This window comes from Poecilia reticulata, chromosome 17 (genome assembly GCF_904066995.2).
Source record: "Poecilia reticulata chromosome 17, P_reticulata-male-v2, whole genome shotgun sequence".
NCBI classification, from domain to species: Eukaryota; Metazoa; Chordata; class Actinopteri; order Cyprinodontiformes; family Poeciliidae; genus Poecilia; species Poecilia reticulata.
In genome coordinates, this window is record NC_088846.1 from 29,425,098 (window position 1) to 29,442,027 (window position 16,930).

A 16,930-nucleotide genomic window follows, 5' to 3' on the forward strand; every position below is an offset into this window, starting at 1 on the left:
ACCAGACGTTACACTAATAAACTCATTTAGACGTTTAAACGTTAATTAGGAGGAAACTTTCCTGATTGATGATCAATAACAAACTGAAGCAGGTTTCTGATTTTTATTCTCTGGTTCCCACAAATATAAATCATTTCTGTCAGGTTGATTTAGTTTTTTTTAAATAAAAACATTATAAAGTTCTCATGTCCTGTCAGTTCAGCTCCGACAGTAAAACCTTCATGGTTCATAACATGTAAACATGTCTGAACTTCTGTTACACACGACACGGCTGAACGTTCACTGCAATTTTCTCTCCTAAATAACCAAATCAAAACAAAATAATAAAATGCTCCATGACTATTGCTGAAGGGCTGCACAGTGGCGCAGTTGGTAGAGCTGTTGCCTTGCAGCAAGAAGGTTCTGGGTTCGATTCCCGGTCTTTCTGCATGGAGTCTCCATGTTCTCCCTGTGCATGGTGGGTTTTCTCCAGGTACTCCGGTTTCCTCCCACAGTCCAAAAACATGACTGTAAGATTAATTGGTCTGTCTAAATTGCCCCTATGTGTGAGTGTGTGTGTGCATGGTTGTGTGTCTCTGTATTGCCCTGTGACAGACTGGTGACCTGTCCAGGTGACCCCGCCTCTCGCCCGGCACGCCAGCTGGAGAGGCAGCAACACCTCCTGACCCCACTGAGGGACAAGGGTGTTAGAAAATGGATGGATGGATGGATGGACTATTGCTGAAGGTCTGAAGGTAGAAAAAGTTAAATTCTGCATCTGCCAACAACCTGAGCACAGCGGGGGGCCAGGAGGAGGAACTCACAGGCTGGTGTTCGGTCATCTGGTTTGGATTGAAGACGAAAGTGTGAAAAGTTGTTGCTGCAGATGAATCCAGGTCCGTAGAGTCAATTAAAACTGACTCTACGGACCTGGACTGATCCTTAGAGTCAGTTTTAATTCAACAGAAATCAAAAATGTCCCAGTCAAAGTTCAGCACCAACAGCATCATTCAGTGGTGAAGACCGGATCTGTGCGGTAACTGGCTAATCCGTAGAAACAGCAGTGAGCCAACACCTGCCTCCGACGCGTCTTCAGCACATTTTCCTCGGTCCGTAAAGAGAAAGTGGAAAAAGCGTTTCCTTCCTGCAGCTGCTGGGCGTCAAGCAGGCGGAGATTTTCTGTCAAAGCTTCTCAGGACGGAGGAGCTTCAGGTAGATCCAAACTATAAAACATCCACTCACAGAAAACTGCCTCCACGTCAGGAATAACCAACCCGAACACGACTCTGGATTTCTAGTTTGACGGAATGTTTGTGAAGCTCATCAGTAAAGTCAAACGGGTCGGATCAGAACCTCTGCGCTGCGTTTTAACTGAGCATTTCATCAGCAGGAGTCAGAGCCCACAGGCTGCAGAGGGATCAGCACAATGTCATTTTGATTTCAGAGAAATGATCTCTGGTCAGTTTCACTGAGCTGAACGATGAACGTGAGGAGAAACGGATTCAAACGTCCGTCAGGAAACGGGAAACGTTACAGAAACGATACTAGGGCTGAAACGATTCCTCGAGTGATTCAAGTACCTCGATTATTAAAATTCCTCGAGGAAAACTGACCTGCCTCGAAGCTTCGTTAATTTATGTTTTATCATTTAGCGCACCGTGTTTCAGCCGGAACATTATTTGCGTTGCGCGGAGCTCTGACTTCCGCCTCTGAGTTGATGACGGAAGCTACGTGTTAGCGGCATAACGTCCAATCTTCAAGTTCGGCCCGCGGGGATTTTACTGATTGGTGATAATTCCGGGTTTCCATCGTTTTTGTGGGACCAATAAACATCCTTAAAATGACCGGCGCGATGCCGGGAGTTCGGCAGCCTTTCTGCTCCGGAGCTGCTGGTTGAACGGCATGAAGAAGCTGAGGAGGATTTATACAGGAGAGCGGAGAGACTGAACACGGCGGGCGGCTGAGGGTTGATGCTTACAGGGTAAGAGCAGCTTTACGGACGAACCGCACAATAAACTTATATCATCCCGGTCTGAACAAACGGGAGGCGGAACATGGCTGGTAGATGAGTTTCTGAACGGAGGAGCCGTAAATATCCCGTGTTTCTCCCCCGGTCTACAAAACAGTAACTGGTAGGGAAGCTCAAATGTGGAAAAAATACACTGATGTTGATATCCGATAGTAACACTGGTGTTATGGAAGATTTACCAATATTTTATTTCATAATTGTTTTTATCCGATTACTCGATTAATCATAAGAAAAATCTATAGATTACTCGATTACTAAAATAATCGTTTACAACAGCCCTAAACGATACTAAAACCAAGATGTCAGAAAACTACAGAGTCACAACAGAACAAAGTCAGATTAACTCAGATTACAGCAGCTTAACCAGAAGAGATGTTGGATTTATTTGGTAATAAAGTGAAATGTCATTTGTGTACGACAGACTTTATCAACAGAAATCAAAAATGTCCCAGTCAAAGTTCAGCACCAACAGCATCATTCAACAACAATAAATAATAACAACAACAATAAAGGATCCAGATTTCATCCTTTATTTCATCCTTTATTAAAACTAAATCGCAGAAAATCCAGAGAACTTCATGAAAACAGCAATGAAGTTTCCTAAAAGCATAAATGCTTTACTAAACTAAACAGTTTTAAATTTTGCATGTTTGCATAAACTCCCCTGCATTCTGCATGCTGAGGCGACTGAATCTTCACAAGCGCAGACAGAGCGTTGGCATAGCGTAGCATGAGTTGTGAGTCTGTGACATTTCTGAGACGTTTCCAGGCAGTGGATCCAATCTGTGGTACGTTTTACACCTCCAGCTGCGATCCAGCCGTTTCACACGTTCAGCATAACGAGTGGCAGAGAGACAGATCACGTCTGATCGATCAACAATGAAGAGGAACAAACAAATCCAGAATTAAGATCAACTGCTGCAAAAACCTGTTGGCCTCATGAAACAAAACAAGTCCAGACCAAACTAAAGCCTCCAGGAGCAGAACCGTCTGTCATAAACCAACTCTGGTTTTATCTACAGGGACAGAAATAAATACATTTGACTCTCCGCCATCATGAGACTCTGATGAATTCCAACAGAACATGCGGACGGAGTTGGACCGGGCCAGGAGTTAGGAAGTGTCCGGATCCAGAGGAATGCTGAAAGTCGGACAGGAAGCCAAGACGAGCCAAAACGGTCCAGGCGGAAGGAGAGAGGAGGCAGAAACAAGACGAGTTATTTACTCCTTCAGCTGATATCAGCCGGTCAACGGCTGCAGCCACAGCAGAGGAAGACGCAGCTTTTACTCCCGTCTTGTGATTTTTCAGAAACCGATACGTCTGGATCAGAACAGCAGCTTGTTGTCTGTGATATAAACTGAAATACTTTTTGCCTCCAGCTGGAAGATGAATGAAGTTTCTGTCCCGTTTGAAGTTTTGCCCTCATTCAGGCCATAAAGCTGTAAATAGGTGAAGCAGAAAGAGCTGCGCATGTTCAGACTGATCCGAATGAAACAGTCCGGATCTGCACCGAGACGGTTTGATAGACAAAACATTGAGAGACGATCCAGAGCCGACCGGAACCAGCAGAACGCAGGAGAAACCAGCGGCAGACAGACGAGAGGAAAACCAGATCAGAGCAGAAACCAGATCAGAAACCAGATCAGAACAGAAACCAGATCAGATCAGAACAGAAACCAGATCAGAAACCAGATCAGAACAGAAACCAGATCAGAAACCAGATCAGATCAGAAACCAGATCAGATCAGATCAGAACAGAAACCAGATCAGAAACCAGATCAGAAACCAGATCAAAACAGAAACCAGATCAGATCAGATCAGAACAGAAACCAGATCAGAAACCAAACCAGAACAGAAACCAGAGCAGATCAGAATCCAGATCAGAAACCAGAGCAGAACAGAAACCAGACCAGATCAAAGCAGAAGCCAGATCAGAAACCAGACCAGAAACCAGATCAAAACCAGATCAGAACAGAAACCAGATCAGAACAGAAACCAGATCAGAAACCAGCAGAAACCAGAACAGAAACCAGATCAGAACAGAAACCAGATCAGATCAGAAACCAGAGCAGAACAGAAACGAATCATCTTCAATAAAGTCTGAAGAGGAAGACGAAGATTTCTGATGATGAAGGACAACTGAAGGCGACACGGACGAGTTTATTCTGATGTTTTGTGGTAATATCGTCATAATAACCATGTGACTGAATGTGTGGCTTAGCATTCAGAGCATCACAAACACAAACGCTGGTCTTAGTAAATATTTCCCAGGTTTCTTCAGGACACCACTTACTAAAAATGTGTGATTTATTTCACTGATCTGCACACAGCAGCTTCATCTGATCATATTTTATAATTTATTGATAATCCAGCTGAAAACGCCCCAACACTTCGGTTCGGTTCATTTTTGTTCATCTTTCTCAGACTCCCTCAGGACCAGAGGGCCTTTGGACCGGGTCTGCCTCTTTGTTTGGTTTCCCACAGCTCCACCCACCTCCCTGCAGCACTTACTGCTGCAGCAGCGCCGCTAGCCTGGGGCAGAGCGCAGCCCAACATTTGGACTGTGTGCCTCTTTAACTACGTGTTATTTTAACAGCTACACATGAAGCCAGCAGCTGAACTCAGCTGCCTCTTTTCCCCACCGGCAGAAATAAAATGACGTAAGAAATCAGATCCCAACGCTGCGGCGACAGGCTTGTTCCAAACATAACCAGACGGCTGCAGACGTGACATTTACACCAGAACTGCTGTTAGTGAAGCAGCTTCGGTGTGTTGCAGTTTTACCCAGTTCACACAGAGAAAACCAGTTCCCAGATAGGAACACGGCTGCATTCCCAGTAATGAGTTGGTGGAATTCGAACCATTCAATCGACTCGGAGTCATGGTGCTTATTTTAATGAGCAGAAATGCTCTCATACTCGACCTCCTGACCCTGAGCATCAATCACGTTGAGGCGCCATGATGGACGTCAGGTTGTTGAACCGTTTAGCTGATTTTCCCAGTTTATCCTACTGGTTCCAGTTGATCCGTAGCTCACCTAGTTAGCCGTATTTTAAACAGCTAGAAACTGAAACTAACCTCCTGCCTCCTGACACGTTTGTTGATTTGAGAAAAAGACTGAATGATTTCCACCGTTACGTCATGAACGTTGTTTCCTCATGGATCAAAGCTAAACGCTGAACAGCCAGATGCTAACCAGTTCACTTCACACATGCTAGGCTACGTGGTGGTTTGGCATTTTCTGCATAGCTACCGTTAATTAGACGTGTAGCTTCTCCATCATGAAATATTTAACTGCATCTCACTAATCTTGCTCACATATTTGATATTTGAACATTAATTTTCATACATCGTAAACATTTTCTCTGCAAAGTCGTGGTTACACCAAGGTGAGGGCTGCCAGTCCTCACCGTTAACGGCCGTTATTCATCACCGTCTTCTTTCCTCCTCAAAAGGTTTATGATAAAATGACAGGTTTGTTTCACTTCCTCGTCTTTTTGACTGTTTTCTCAGTGGAATCAAGTCAGGCTGTTAACACAGAGACGTTTTGACGTCCGTCATGGCGGAGCGGGAGGCTTTCTGAAGGTCGTGACGTCTCGTACAAGCAGTCAGTGGGGTTGTTGAAGCTACGCCTGTGATTCATCACAGCAGGAAGTCAAAGAGCCGAAACGATGATGTGCAAAGAGGAGCTGAGTTCAGAGGACGCAGGTGTGACGCATCCACAACCAAAACACATCTTCACTGCTGTCTAAAGTTTTAGATCGATCAGGATGCTTCCTCTGCGTAAACAATTCGATGGTTTCCAGGCTCGTCCACGTTGGAGGCGACCTGGGACCAGAACCTGGCAGAAGAGCTGGACTTGTAGATCCGGTCCTGCCTGGGATGCTCTGGGATTTCCCACAACGTGCCGCCGGTGAAGGAGAGGTCTGAGTTTTATTCCTGGACTTGGAGGAGCAGACAGATGGACGGATGACAGAGGGACGGATAAATACAGAGCAGCAGCCAGGCTCTGGTACTCAGCTTATTGTGTTTCTTATAAAAAGTTTGCTGACATCAAATTAAACCTCACAATGGATCCCGACATCATGAGGCTGTCGCTTCTGTCGCCAACCATCCAGGCTGCGCCGGGAGGCCATCAGGAAACGCTGATCTAAACATGTCGCTCCTCCAAGGTTAAGGACAAATCCTTCAGTTCACGCAAAGCGGCGACATCCGAGGTCAGCAGCAGAAATATGTCAGTCATTTGTGTCTAAAAACGCCTCAGACTCCCAGCTGCTACTCATCAAGGTCATCTAAAAAACAAGGACTTGAGGATTTTGGTCGTTCATGTTGGCGTTGGAGAGCGGAGGCCGTTTCCAGCTCGGATCTGCAAGCCGTTTAAATTCCTTCCAGCTCGGGTCGGCGGCTCCACCGGTGTCGTGTTTCAACATTCAAACAGCCATGAAGCGAAGGCAGGAACAGGGCGGGGCCGGCCTTTGTGGCGGCGGGACGATCAGCAGCGATGATTGGGCCGTTCCTTTTTATGGCTTTTAATGAGAAACGCAGCCGAGGCTTTCAGCAGCAGGAATAAACCCGACTCCTTCAGAACCGGAGCAGAACCCGGATCCTCTGGGCTCGTCTGGGTTAAGCAACTGTTTGCGTGATTTTCTTGGAATCGTGAAGTGCTCAAATATCGTCTCCAGAACTGAGCTTGGACCGCCGGAGCTGCAGCTGCTGCAACCGTTCATGTTTGCTTATCATTCATCTTCGACTGGGTTTATTTTCTGACAGCATAACTGCAGCACAGCTGTGCCAACGCGGACCATAAACCTGCACATTCCCACAAACCTCCGGCTAACTCCGGGCTACGCTGATGCTACCCACAATGCATTTCACTGACTGGAAACATGACTTTATTTTCTAGACTCAAATTTACTGATTTCTGCATCAACTTTAGGTCAGTTTGACACAAAACATCCCCAAAGTTTCTGCATCTTTGGGATTTTTATCTTCATGACATCATAATAATCATCTGACCGTTCAGCACCTGCTGACCGTTCAGATGATCAGGTGCTGCAGCAGGAGGACAGAACGGAGCCGCAGCAGGAGGACAGAACGGAGCTGCAGCAGGAGGACAGAACGGTGCTGCAGCAGGAGGACAGAACGGAGCTGCAGCAGGAGGACAGAACGGTGCTGCAGCAGGAGCACAGAACGGAGCTGCAGCAGGAGGACAGAACGGTGCTGCAGCAGGAGGACAGAACGGTGCTGCAGCAGGAGCACAGAACGGTGCTGCAGCAGGAGGACAGAACGGAGCTGCAGCAGGAGGACAGAACGGTGCTGCAGCAGGAGGACAGAACGGTGCTGCAGCAGGAGCACAGAACGGTGCTGCAGCAGGAGGACAGAACGGTGCTGCAGCAGGAGGACAGAACGGTGCTGCAGCAGGAGGACAGAACGGTGCTGCAGCAGGAGGACAGAATGGTGCTGCAGCAGGAGGACAGAACGGTGCTGCAGCAGGAGGACAGAATGGTGCTGCAGCAGGAGGACAGAATGGTGCTGCAGCAGGAGGACAGAATGGTGCTGCAGCAGGAGGACAGAACGGTGCTGCAGCAGGAGGACAGAACGGTGCTGCAGCAGGAGGACAGAACGGTGCTGCAGCAGGAGGACAGAACGGTGCAGCAGGAGGACAGAACGGTGCTGCAGCAGGAGGACAGAATGGTGCTGCAGCAGGAGGACAGAATGGTGCTGCAGCAGGAGGAGAGAACGGTGCTGCAGCAGGAGGAAAGAACGGTGCTGGAGCAGAGCACAGAACGGTGCCGCAGCAGGAGGACAGAACGGTGCTGCAGCAGGAGGACAGAACGGTGCTGCAGCAGGAGGACAGAACGGTGCTGCAGCAGGAGGACAGAACGGTGCTGCAGCAGGAGCACAGAACGGTGCCGCAGCAGGAGGACAGAACGGAGCTGCAGCAGGAGGACAGAACGGAGCTGCAGCATCAAACTGTGATTAATCAATTACTAAATTAATTAGCAATTATTTAAATGATTGATTCGTCACAATAAAGTTCAGTTTGCAGACGAGCTTACAGGAGAAACTTGCAGCTGATTTTTAAAAAATAGTTTCTGAATCGACCTTCAAACTCCGATCGGCTGCAAATATCAAAACGTTTCATTCATCCAGAAACTTTCAGTTTAGACGCCGCTGAACAGAGAACCACTGACCTCACCTGACCTTTGACCTGTCCTTTGTATCGTTGCTGAGCGACTTTACTGTCACTAAAGCTGTGATCACTACAAACACACACCTGAGGCAGAGCTGCTCTCTGATTGGCTAACAGCCGAGGCTCCACACCTTCATGTCAAATAGAAACAAACCGACTGACTGCAGCGTGTCCACACACACACACACACACACACACACACACACACACACACACACACACACACACACACACACACACACACACACCAGGTAAAACACACTCCAGGTCGGCGCTAACCGACCCGCTGCTGACTCGCTATTGGACACAATCGGACCAGAACCAGCCAATCACATCGCGTTGCTGTGCAGCCTGAAGGAGTCTCGGCTGGTTTATAAACGTTTCAGACGCATTTAAACACGTCTGAAGTTTAAATCTGTTGTTTTTATTTTAAAGTTTCTCACAGTTCATGATGTGAGCCAGAACCAGAACCAGAACCAGTTAACATCCCTCAACACCACATTCCTCTCTGCCTGAAACTGCGACGGCACGTCAACCGCCACCAGAGGAGGAGAAAAAGGAGTTTATTTCCAACAAAAACCTCAGAAATTTATGAGATTAAACTCTGAATTTTTCTAGAAAAACTTGGAAATTTCTGAGCTCCAAAAGTCAAAAAGTTTCAACTTTTAAAACTAAAATTTTCAAGATTTTTCTAGAAAACTTCTGAGATTAATCTGAAACTTTCTGGGTTTTGTGGTAGAAGTTTCCTCCGTGGTTTTTCTGCGGCCCTGATATGCCGCCGTATGAATCCGTTCTGCATCACGGAGCTGAAATCTGCAGCAGTTTTACGAGTTCTGGTCTCAGTTCAGAAACTTTCCTGTCAAATTCCACCAGGGGAAATTCTGTCTGATTGTCGCTGCACAGGAAAACGGCGTTTTGTTTCAAAGTAAATGGAAGGTGATGAAAACCGGCGCTCTGGATTTGTGGAAACACTATTTATAGAGGCAGCGCCGGCTCCGGTCCAGACTGTTTTGGCTGCAGCTCAGTAATTAGAGACGCGCAGCGTTCTGCTGAAGGATGCGTCCCTGTGACACCCTGGTGCCGCCGCCGCCGCCGGCCAGGCAGCAGCAGGCTCCTGATCCTCCTCACACCAAACCAAACGTCTCCTCAGAGACACAGCCGAGAAAATAACGCTTTCTTTAAACCTGCTGCATTTCTCACCAACCCTGAGTGAACATCACAGCCTGCAGCTGAGGCGTTTCACACCAGACCGGGCTGCTCTGTGGTTCTGGAGCCAAATGGAAGATAAAGGCGAATGAACATCTGTGCAGAGTTTGAGTCCTGCGTAACAAAACGATCTCAGTGCTGCTCAGATTCATCAGTTTCAGTCTCTTCCTCTCAACATTTGGCCCAGTTTTACAGTACGAAATGCTCCCAGGCTTCAGAGAAGAATTAAACATGAAGATCAATGAAATAAAAAACATTGATTGGGGCGTTGATCAAATCCATGTAACACAGAAGTTGATCTAATTTTAGAGCCAAGCTGCATATTGATACTTATGGTGAAGATTTTTGCTCCCACCAGTTTTTACAGCATCTTGGAGGAAAACTTTTAAAAGAAAATGGCTTTTTTTGATTTACTTCAAAATAAGAGCATCAATGAAGTATAAGAGTTATTATCTCTGCGTGTGACCGACTTACTGCGGCTTTTTAATTTCCATACTTCATGCCACACGATGCTGTAACACCTCTTATAAACACTTCTGTCCCTGGAAAACAAACATAAATGCCACAAACTGCTATTTATGACCGGATGCGGATCTGCAGCGACTATGAAATTATCCCCAACTCTGGGATTTGATTCCATGTTTGCTTGGCGGATCAGTCGGGTCGGATCAGAAGAATAAACTGTAGTTATATGAACCTTAGCAGACTGCAGTCATGCTCACATATTGTAGTTTAAAAGCAGCTGCAGCTTCTTTACTCATGATGTGACTGAAATAAAATGTTCTAATACGATGATCCATCAACCAGAACATAAAAACATTAAAATCAGACACTAACTAACTAATCTGCTGTTTTGGGGTTAAACTTTCGTCACTTCCTGTTTCCATGACATCCAGATGATCTTCGGGCGTTAAATAATCCCTGGAAAAGGGAATAAAAACTTCTGGACAAAATGTTGTATCTTCTAAAAAGAAGTTGTTCATTCTTTATCAAATATGATGTCAGACAGTCTTAGAAAATAAAAAAATATATATATATATACATATTAAACTAATGCTATAATCATCCTATGTAGCTTTTACTCATAGTTTTGCTTCAATATCCTTAAATATTTATAAACATGAATAGTTTTGACTTTATTAGTTGTACACAGTAAAAATGTTGGTGTTGAATTAACACCCAGAAGTGTCGATATGTGTCCGAGTCAGCTGGTGTTACAGTAACACTTTTAAAAGTGTTAAAAGATTGACACCCATTTTTTTGTTAAATTAACATTGATCTATAATTCTGAAATGGGTTTAAGAAAAGTTAAACTTTAAATTTCTGTGTATTGTTGTGAATATTTTCCAGTGGATTTGATTGATATTGACACCTTGTGGGTCAATTATTTACTTTTTTAACGCCACATTATGTTTTGTGGTCAACACTACACTGGTGTTACTTATAATAAACACCAACACCGTTGTAATGTTAATGTGACTCTCTGTGCTGCTGACTTGGACACATAAAGACACTTTTGGGTGTTAATTCAACACTGGCATTTTTACAGTGCACCAAAAATAAGTTTTAAAAAAAACCCACAAGGTTTTATAAGCTGAAAAATAATAATATGAAAAGTCTTGTGATTAAATTTTGATGTAAAGGCAGAAAACAAAAATATTTAACAAAATTCTGGAATAGAAACTAAAAGTTTCTGATTAGAGGAACAAATTCACTGTTTTACAATTTATTTTTAAGAAAAATGTCTAGATTTAAAAGAACTACAAATTTTGAAATTCCTGGATTAAAAAAAGATTTTGTAAAAAAAAAAATTAACACCAAAAATATGAATGAGTAAAACTTTCGAAATCTAATAGATTTAAAAACTGCGTGATGAAACTCAGTGGTCTGGATGAGCAGAACTTTAAAATCAGACTTCATAACTTCATATTGATCTTTATTACAACTAAACCAGAGAAAAGTTTCCTCCAGTTTCCTTCCCGGTTCTGGTTCCTCAAACTGCTGCCTGATTCTTCCTCACTTCCTCGTCAAACGGCCTTTTCCTTAAAGACTGGGCTCTTTGTTCCGGCTGCCATTCGCTGGCAGACATAAAGCCAAACCAACGACATGTGAAACTACTGAACGTCTTCCTGCTTCTGGCTCTGCAGCAACAAAAAACCCGTTACTGTGGCGGCGCGGCCCACCAGACGAACCGCCGGCCCGTCACGGGACCGGCGCCATGCTGCACTGCAGGGGAAACACTCCGGTACCGCAGTGTTTGCTTTACACCCGCACCTTCAAGTTCTCATGACCTCTGACCTTTCATTCCACTAAAAACTCCTTCTGGATTTCAAACCAGCTCAGCACCAATCAGAGCGCAGGAAGGGCTTTCAACCAGGAAGTCAGAGTTAACGGCCGTTACAGATCTAGATGAGGTAGAACCTGTTTTAAAATCCGCTTACCTGCAGCTGAACTCTGAGGAATGAGTCACACTCTACCTGGATGACATCATCACTACAGGTGTGGTTCACTGCTGCAGTAAAGCCAAATGCATCAGACAGCACACATCTCCCAACCGCTTACTGGCCTACTTAAAGGAAAACATTTCCAGCAGACGTAAAATGAAATCCATTAAGAAAATAAAAGCTATTTGATGACATTCTGAGTTCAGGAGGAATGTGATGAGAAACACAACAGTTTCTGATCCTCCATGTTCAGACAGCAGAGGTTCAAACAAAAGTTCAAGGTTATAAAGGTCCAACAAACCGTCAGTTAAGACTCAAGCGTCTCGCATGCGGAGGTGAGCCAATCGTCATCAATGCCGACAGTCTGTATAAAACTTTTTGAGCTGAGAGGATGCCGTTTTTCCATAACTGTATTTTTCCAAACTGCAATAAAAACTTTTTTTCCGCATCATGTCTGTTTACAGCAGTAAAGTGATGGTTTGCAGGTTCAGCTGCTCCACCTGAGCCTCACAGCATTTTTATTTTTATCACATTTCTCATTTAATGGAAACAGCAAAGAATCTCTACACAGTTTTGCTGACATTTGACCTGCAGCGACCGACTAACCTGCAGCAGAGACACAAAAACAATGAGCCTCATGCAGGCTGACAATGTGACCCCGTTTGACCCCCATCCGCTGAAGATGAAGCTGTGACCAATTTAAAACGCTGCGTCTCTTCCTGCAGTCGCCGATTCCTGCGGCTCCATGAGTCCAGGACCAGAACCGAACCTCTGCCTGGTGGCATCTGGACCGCAAAGCATCCAGATAACCAGAACCAGAAGCTTCTCATTCATCAGGTGGCCGCCGCAGCTTCAGTCTATTAATAGCTCTATGGGACGTTTTTACTCCGTCTTCTTTCTTTATTGGAGGAAACCAGAAAATGAGGTGCGGAAATACCAGAGACCCACTGGGACCCGAACCGAACCGAACCTCCTCTGAGGTCCTGATACTTCATGTTTCAATGAAACACCTACAGAAACCCCGCCGAGCCTCACCGGACCTGGGTCACGGGTTTATTGTAAAGTTTTCAGAATCAGCAGGAGGAAACAAACTCAGAAATCTAAAATCTCATCACATTTGCATGAAACTATGAGACCCAATCAGCTGCTGCAGGAGTTTCCTGATCTGCTGCTGCAGCAGCTGCAGCTTTTCTTACCTCTGTGAAGAAGTTATCCATCGCTCCTCTTTATTGTAATCCCAGAGGATTCCCTGTGTGGACGCCGATCCAACTCATTCCAAGTTAAAACGAACCAAAAGTCTGTGAGAGTTTCAGCGCATCCTCTTCATTCCTGCCAGCCGCTGCGGGATGCTCCTTCCCTCCGTCCGTCCGTCCGTCAGTCCGTCCCTGGAGCCTCAGCAGCACATTCACTCTTTGTTTCGGGAGTTTTCATCCGGTGGGAACAGTTAAAGTCCGTCTGCTCAGACTCTGCGTCCTGCTGACTGCGCGCCGCGGCTGCGCGTCTGGATCCGGCCGAGGTCCGTTTGTTTGGAGCAGAGAGGAGAAGAAGCGGCTCGCCGCGGAAACTTTGGACGCTTCAGTCCGGGACTCCCTCAGTCCGACCCGCCGGACAGTGAAGCTCCTCCTCCTGCTCTTCCTCCTCCTGCTCCTCTTCCTCATGTCTCACTGACTCCTCCTGCTGTCAACATGTGGACCAGGAGACACTTTAAACATCCAGCATTCAGGATGGAAGACGATGGATGGCAAGTCAGTTTGTCATATAATCACCAAATATTTACACTAACCTTATAAAAAATCTGTTTCTAACTTCCTGACTTTAAATCAGATTAAACATTTCCAGTTTAGTTCAGTTAGGATCAATAAAAGTATTTCTATAACTAATAGTCATGATCATATATTTTTTTAAAACAAAAACTAATTCAGAGGTAATTACTGGTTCCATTTACTTGAATCATTTTGGAAAAATATTATTTTAGGTTTTACTACACTGTACGTTTTACTTCTACTTGGGTAATATTATTACAAAGTATCAATACTTTTACTTGAGTGAAGTTACAGTTTGCTCTACTGAGTTGTAACTTATCTGAATAAAGAATAAATATATATATATTTTAAAAATCTGACCTACAGTTTATGTTAAAGTGAGACGTCCTGTTGAACACAAAAGCTTTGTTGTTCTAATGTTATGTTCTACTGGTGAACTGGACAAACTTTACCTTTTTCTTATCTTATTATGAATTATTTTTACTTTAGTTTTCAATACCAAAATGTGCACATAACTTGGTATTTTTTCCATCTGATGATATGAGTTTATATTATTAAATGATCAACATTTCAACATATTAAATAGAAGAGAAATATTCTTTATTGTCCAACAGTGGGTAAATTCACACAAAAATAAAAATACACAGAATTAAGAACGTCATACTGTACAGCAAAACTACAACTTAAAATGCTACAAAATTAAAATAATCCAGTCCAAAGAATGTGCAGCTGAGTAGGTTAAATTAATGAAAATGTATTTGAGCATTAAAAACAACAAACTGACAATAAAATTGTGCAAACAGCAGATACCTGCAGAAATATTTGATAAAATGTTTAATTTCTTTACTCCTGATTGATTTCTTAGCTACTTTTACTTGTGTAAAAACATTTTGCAGTAGCACTAATGAGTTCAATCTTTGGTTAATCCAGCCCCCTCTGCTATGGGGAGTCTTTAATGTCTGACTATAGATGGAGAAATTGCGCCCTCGCCTGTTCAGAAAGGTGTATGTTATGTTAAAGTTATGGTCCCTCAATGGAATATATAGTAGTCAGTCCCAGTGACTGTTTGACTCACGGTTTAGCCAATGTGACTACCCTCTTTTAAGATGTCAAGTCACTTATGGCCAGGGGTGAAAGAAGTTTGAAATTATTGGGGGTACTACGACAAAAGTATATGTATACCATAACTTACCATACCAACCTGATTTATAAAGCACTTTAAAGCAACCACAGCTGATACAAAGTGATGCACATTAAAACACAACATAACAATAAAAAAATAAAAGCTCTTACAGTTTAAAAACAAACAAACATACAATTTAAAACTAGATCCTGCTGGAGTTGAAAATCAAGTAAAATAGATGGGTTGAAAGACGAGCTTAAAAATGGACAGTGAAGGGGCCTATATATATATATATATATATATATATATATATATATATATATATATATATATATATATATATATATATATATAAAAATTCCCTTCTCACCCTCCGCGGGTGGTCTGTTTCATCCTCTGAGCTCGGGTCCTCTACCAGAGGCCTGGGAGCTTGAGGGTTCTGCGCAGTATCTTGGCTGTGCCTAGAACTGCACATTTCTGGACTGAGATGTCTGATGTTGTTCCTGGGATCTGTTTGAGCCACTGCTCCAGTTTGGGGGTGACTGCCCCGAGGGCCCCGATGACCACAGGCACCACTGTGGTCTTCACCTTCCAGGTCTTTTCCAGTTCCTCTCTGAGGCCCTGGTATTTCTCCAGTTTCTCATGCTCCTTTTTCCTGATGTTGTAGTCACTTGGTATTGCTACATCCACCACAACGGCTTTCCTCTGTTCTTTATCCACCACCACAATGTCCGGTTGATTCGCCATTACCATCTTGTCTGTCTGGATCTGGAAGTCCCTCAGGATCTTAGCTCGGTCATTCTCCACCACTTTTGGGGGTGTTCCCCACTTTGATCTCGGGGCTTATATATATGTATATATATATATATATTTTGATAGGAAGAGGACTCGCTGGCTTTAGCCTCTGGGCCGCGTTCAGTTAGTCACTTACTGCCGAGATCGACTCAAAACCTTCCACGATCCACCGGTAGATCGCGATATGTTACACACCGATTTCTAGTCAATGTGGCACACAATATGGAAGCTATTGAAGAAAGCATTAGATTATTTAACATTAAAATTATTTTAAATACTGAATATGACTTGACATTTTAAAAGAGGGTAGTCTGTTTCATGTAAAAGCATGACTTACCACTGTTTTGTATCAGTTGGTCATAAGGCAACATTAACATTTGTTGACAGGAGGGTTCAGTTCATGTGAACCTCCGATCTGAGGACGGAACCGGAGAACCGCTGGCCGAAATTAGCCGTCATAAATTGGATCAACCTAGAGCTAAACGCCGCTTTCTCGGCAGACATCGGAATATCCAACTCACAACTAACGTCACTGCAGTTGGTAACACATTAAAACCACCGGGATAAAGTTTGTTTTAGTCTGTGGCCTCTAAAGATACGCCGAGAGAGCTAAACGGCCAAAAACGTCTGACGCAGTGACGTTGGTTCAAAAGCTCTATTGGCCAATAGTAGAGGAGCTGGACAGCTCGCCTCATTAACATATTGATGCAGCGGGAAATACAGCAAACAGAAAAGGGAGAAGCAAAATATCAATCTTTCTTGACAAAACGCACGTTTAGAGGGAAATGAACAAGAAAATATATACATTACTACCTGACGGAAACTCATGTGTAAGGAAAAGGAAAAACTAAATATGCTGTTATTTATTCCTTTAATTATATAGTTAGTCTTTTATTTATATATTTATTATTTTATTTCTTATTATGTCAGTTTTGGTCTGCCGAAAATATATTTATGCTTTTATTTCTTATCAAAATATACATTTATTCTTTTATTTTTACATTTATTCTTTTATTTTTACATTTATTCTTTTATTTTTATTATGTCGGTTTTGGTCCTCCATAATACGTTGTTGTCAGGTTCTGAGTGAAGAGAGTCTGACTGGACGTCGTTACTGGGAGGTGGAGTGGAGCAGGAAGGTTTATGTAGCTGTGGCATATAAGAATATCAGCAGAGCAGGAGGTGGGAATGAATGTGCATTTGGATATAATGACAAGTCTTGGGCTTTAAATTATTCCTCAAATAGTTGTGAATTTGGTCACAACAACATCTGGACCTCCATCTCAGGTCAGTTTCCTCCAGAGTCGGAGTGTACCTGGACCACAGAGCAGGTATTCTGTCCTTCTACAGCGTCTCTGAATCCACAGAATCCAGGCCAGATTCACTGAGCCGCTACT

General features: G+C 43.9%; 2 protein-coding genes across 5 annotated transcripts in view; one reads left to right on the plus strand and one right to left on the minus strand.

The window, feature by feature from the left end:
- The window catches only part of myo10 (myosin X), a 121,849-nt gene extending 108,336 nt beyond the window's left edge, over nt 1–13,513 (minus strand). For 2 of the 4 annotated variants that reach the window (XM_081598112.1, XM_081598110.1), the window contains exon 1: nt 13,049–13,512. In XM_081598112.1, coding sequence (XP_081454238.1) covers nt 13,049–13,069 — 21 coding nt within the window. In that variant the 5' untranslated portion in view covers nt 13,070–13,512. Of the gene's footprint in view, nt 1–5,419; nt 6,436–13,048 lie in introns of those variants that run through there. The other 2 variants (XM_081598111.1, XM_081598113.1) reach the window with 2 other exon arrangements.
- dnajc1 (DnaJ (Hsp40) homolog, subfamily C, member 1) overlaps nt 1–16,930 on the plus strand; it is a 274,202-nt gene that overhangs the window by 58,773 nt on the left and 198,499 nt on the right. The gene's annotated exons all lie outside the window — the stretch shown is intronic.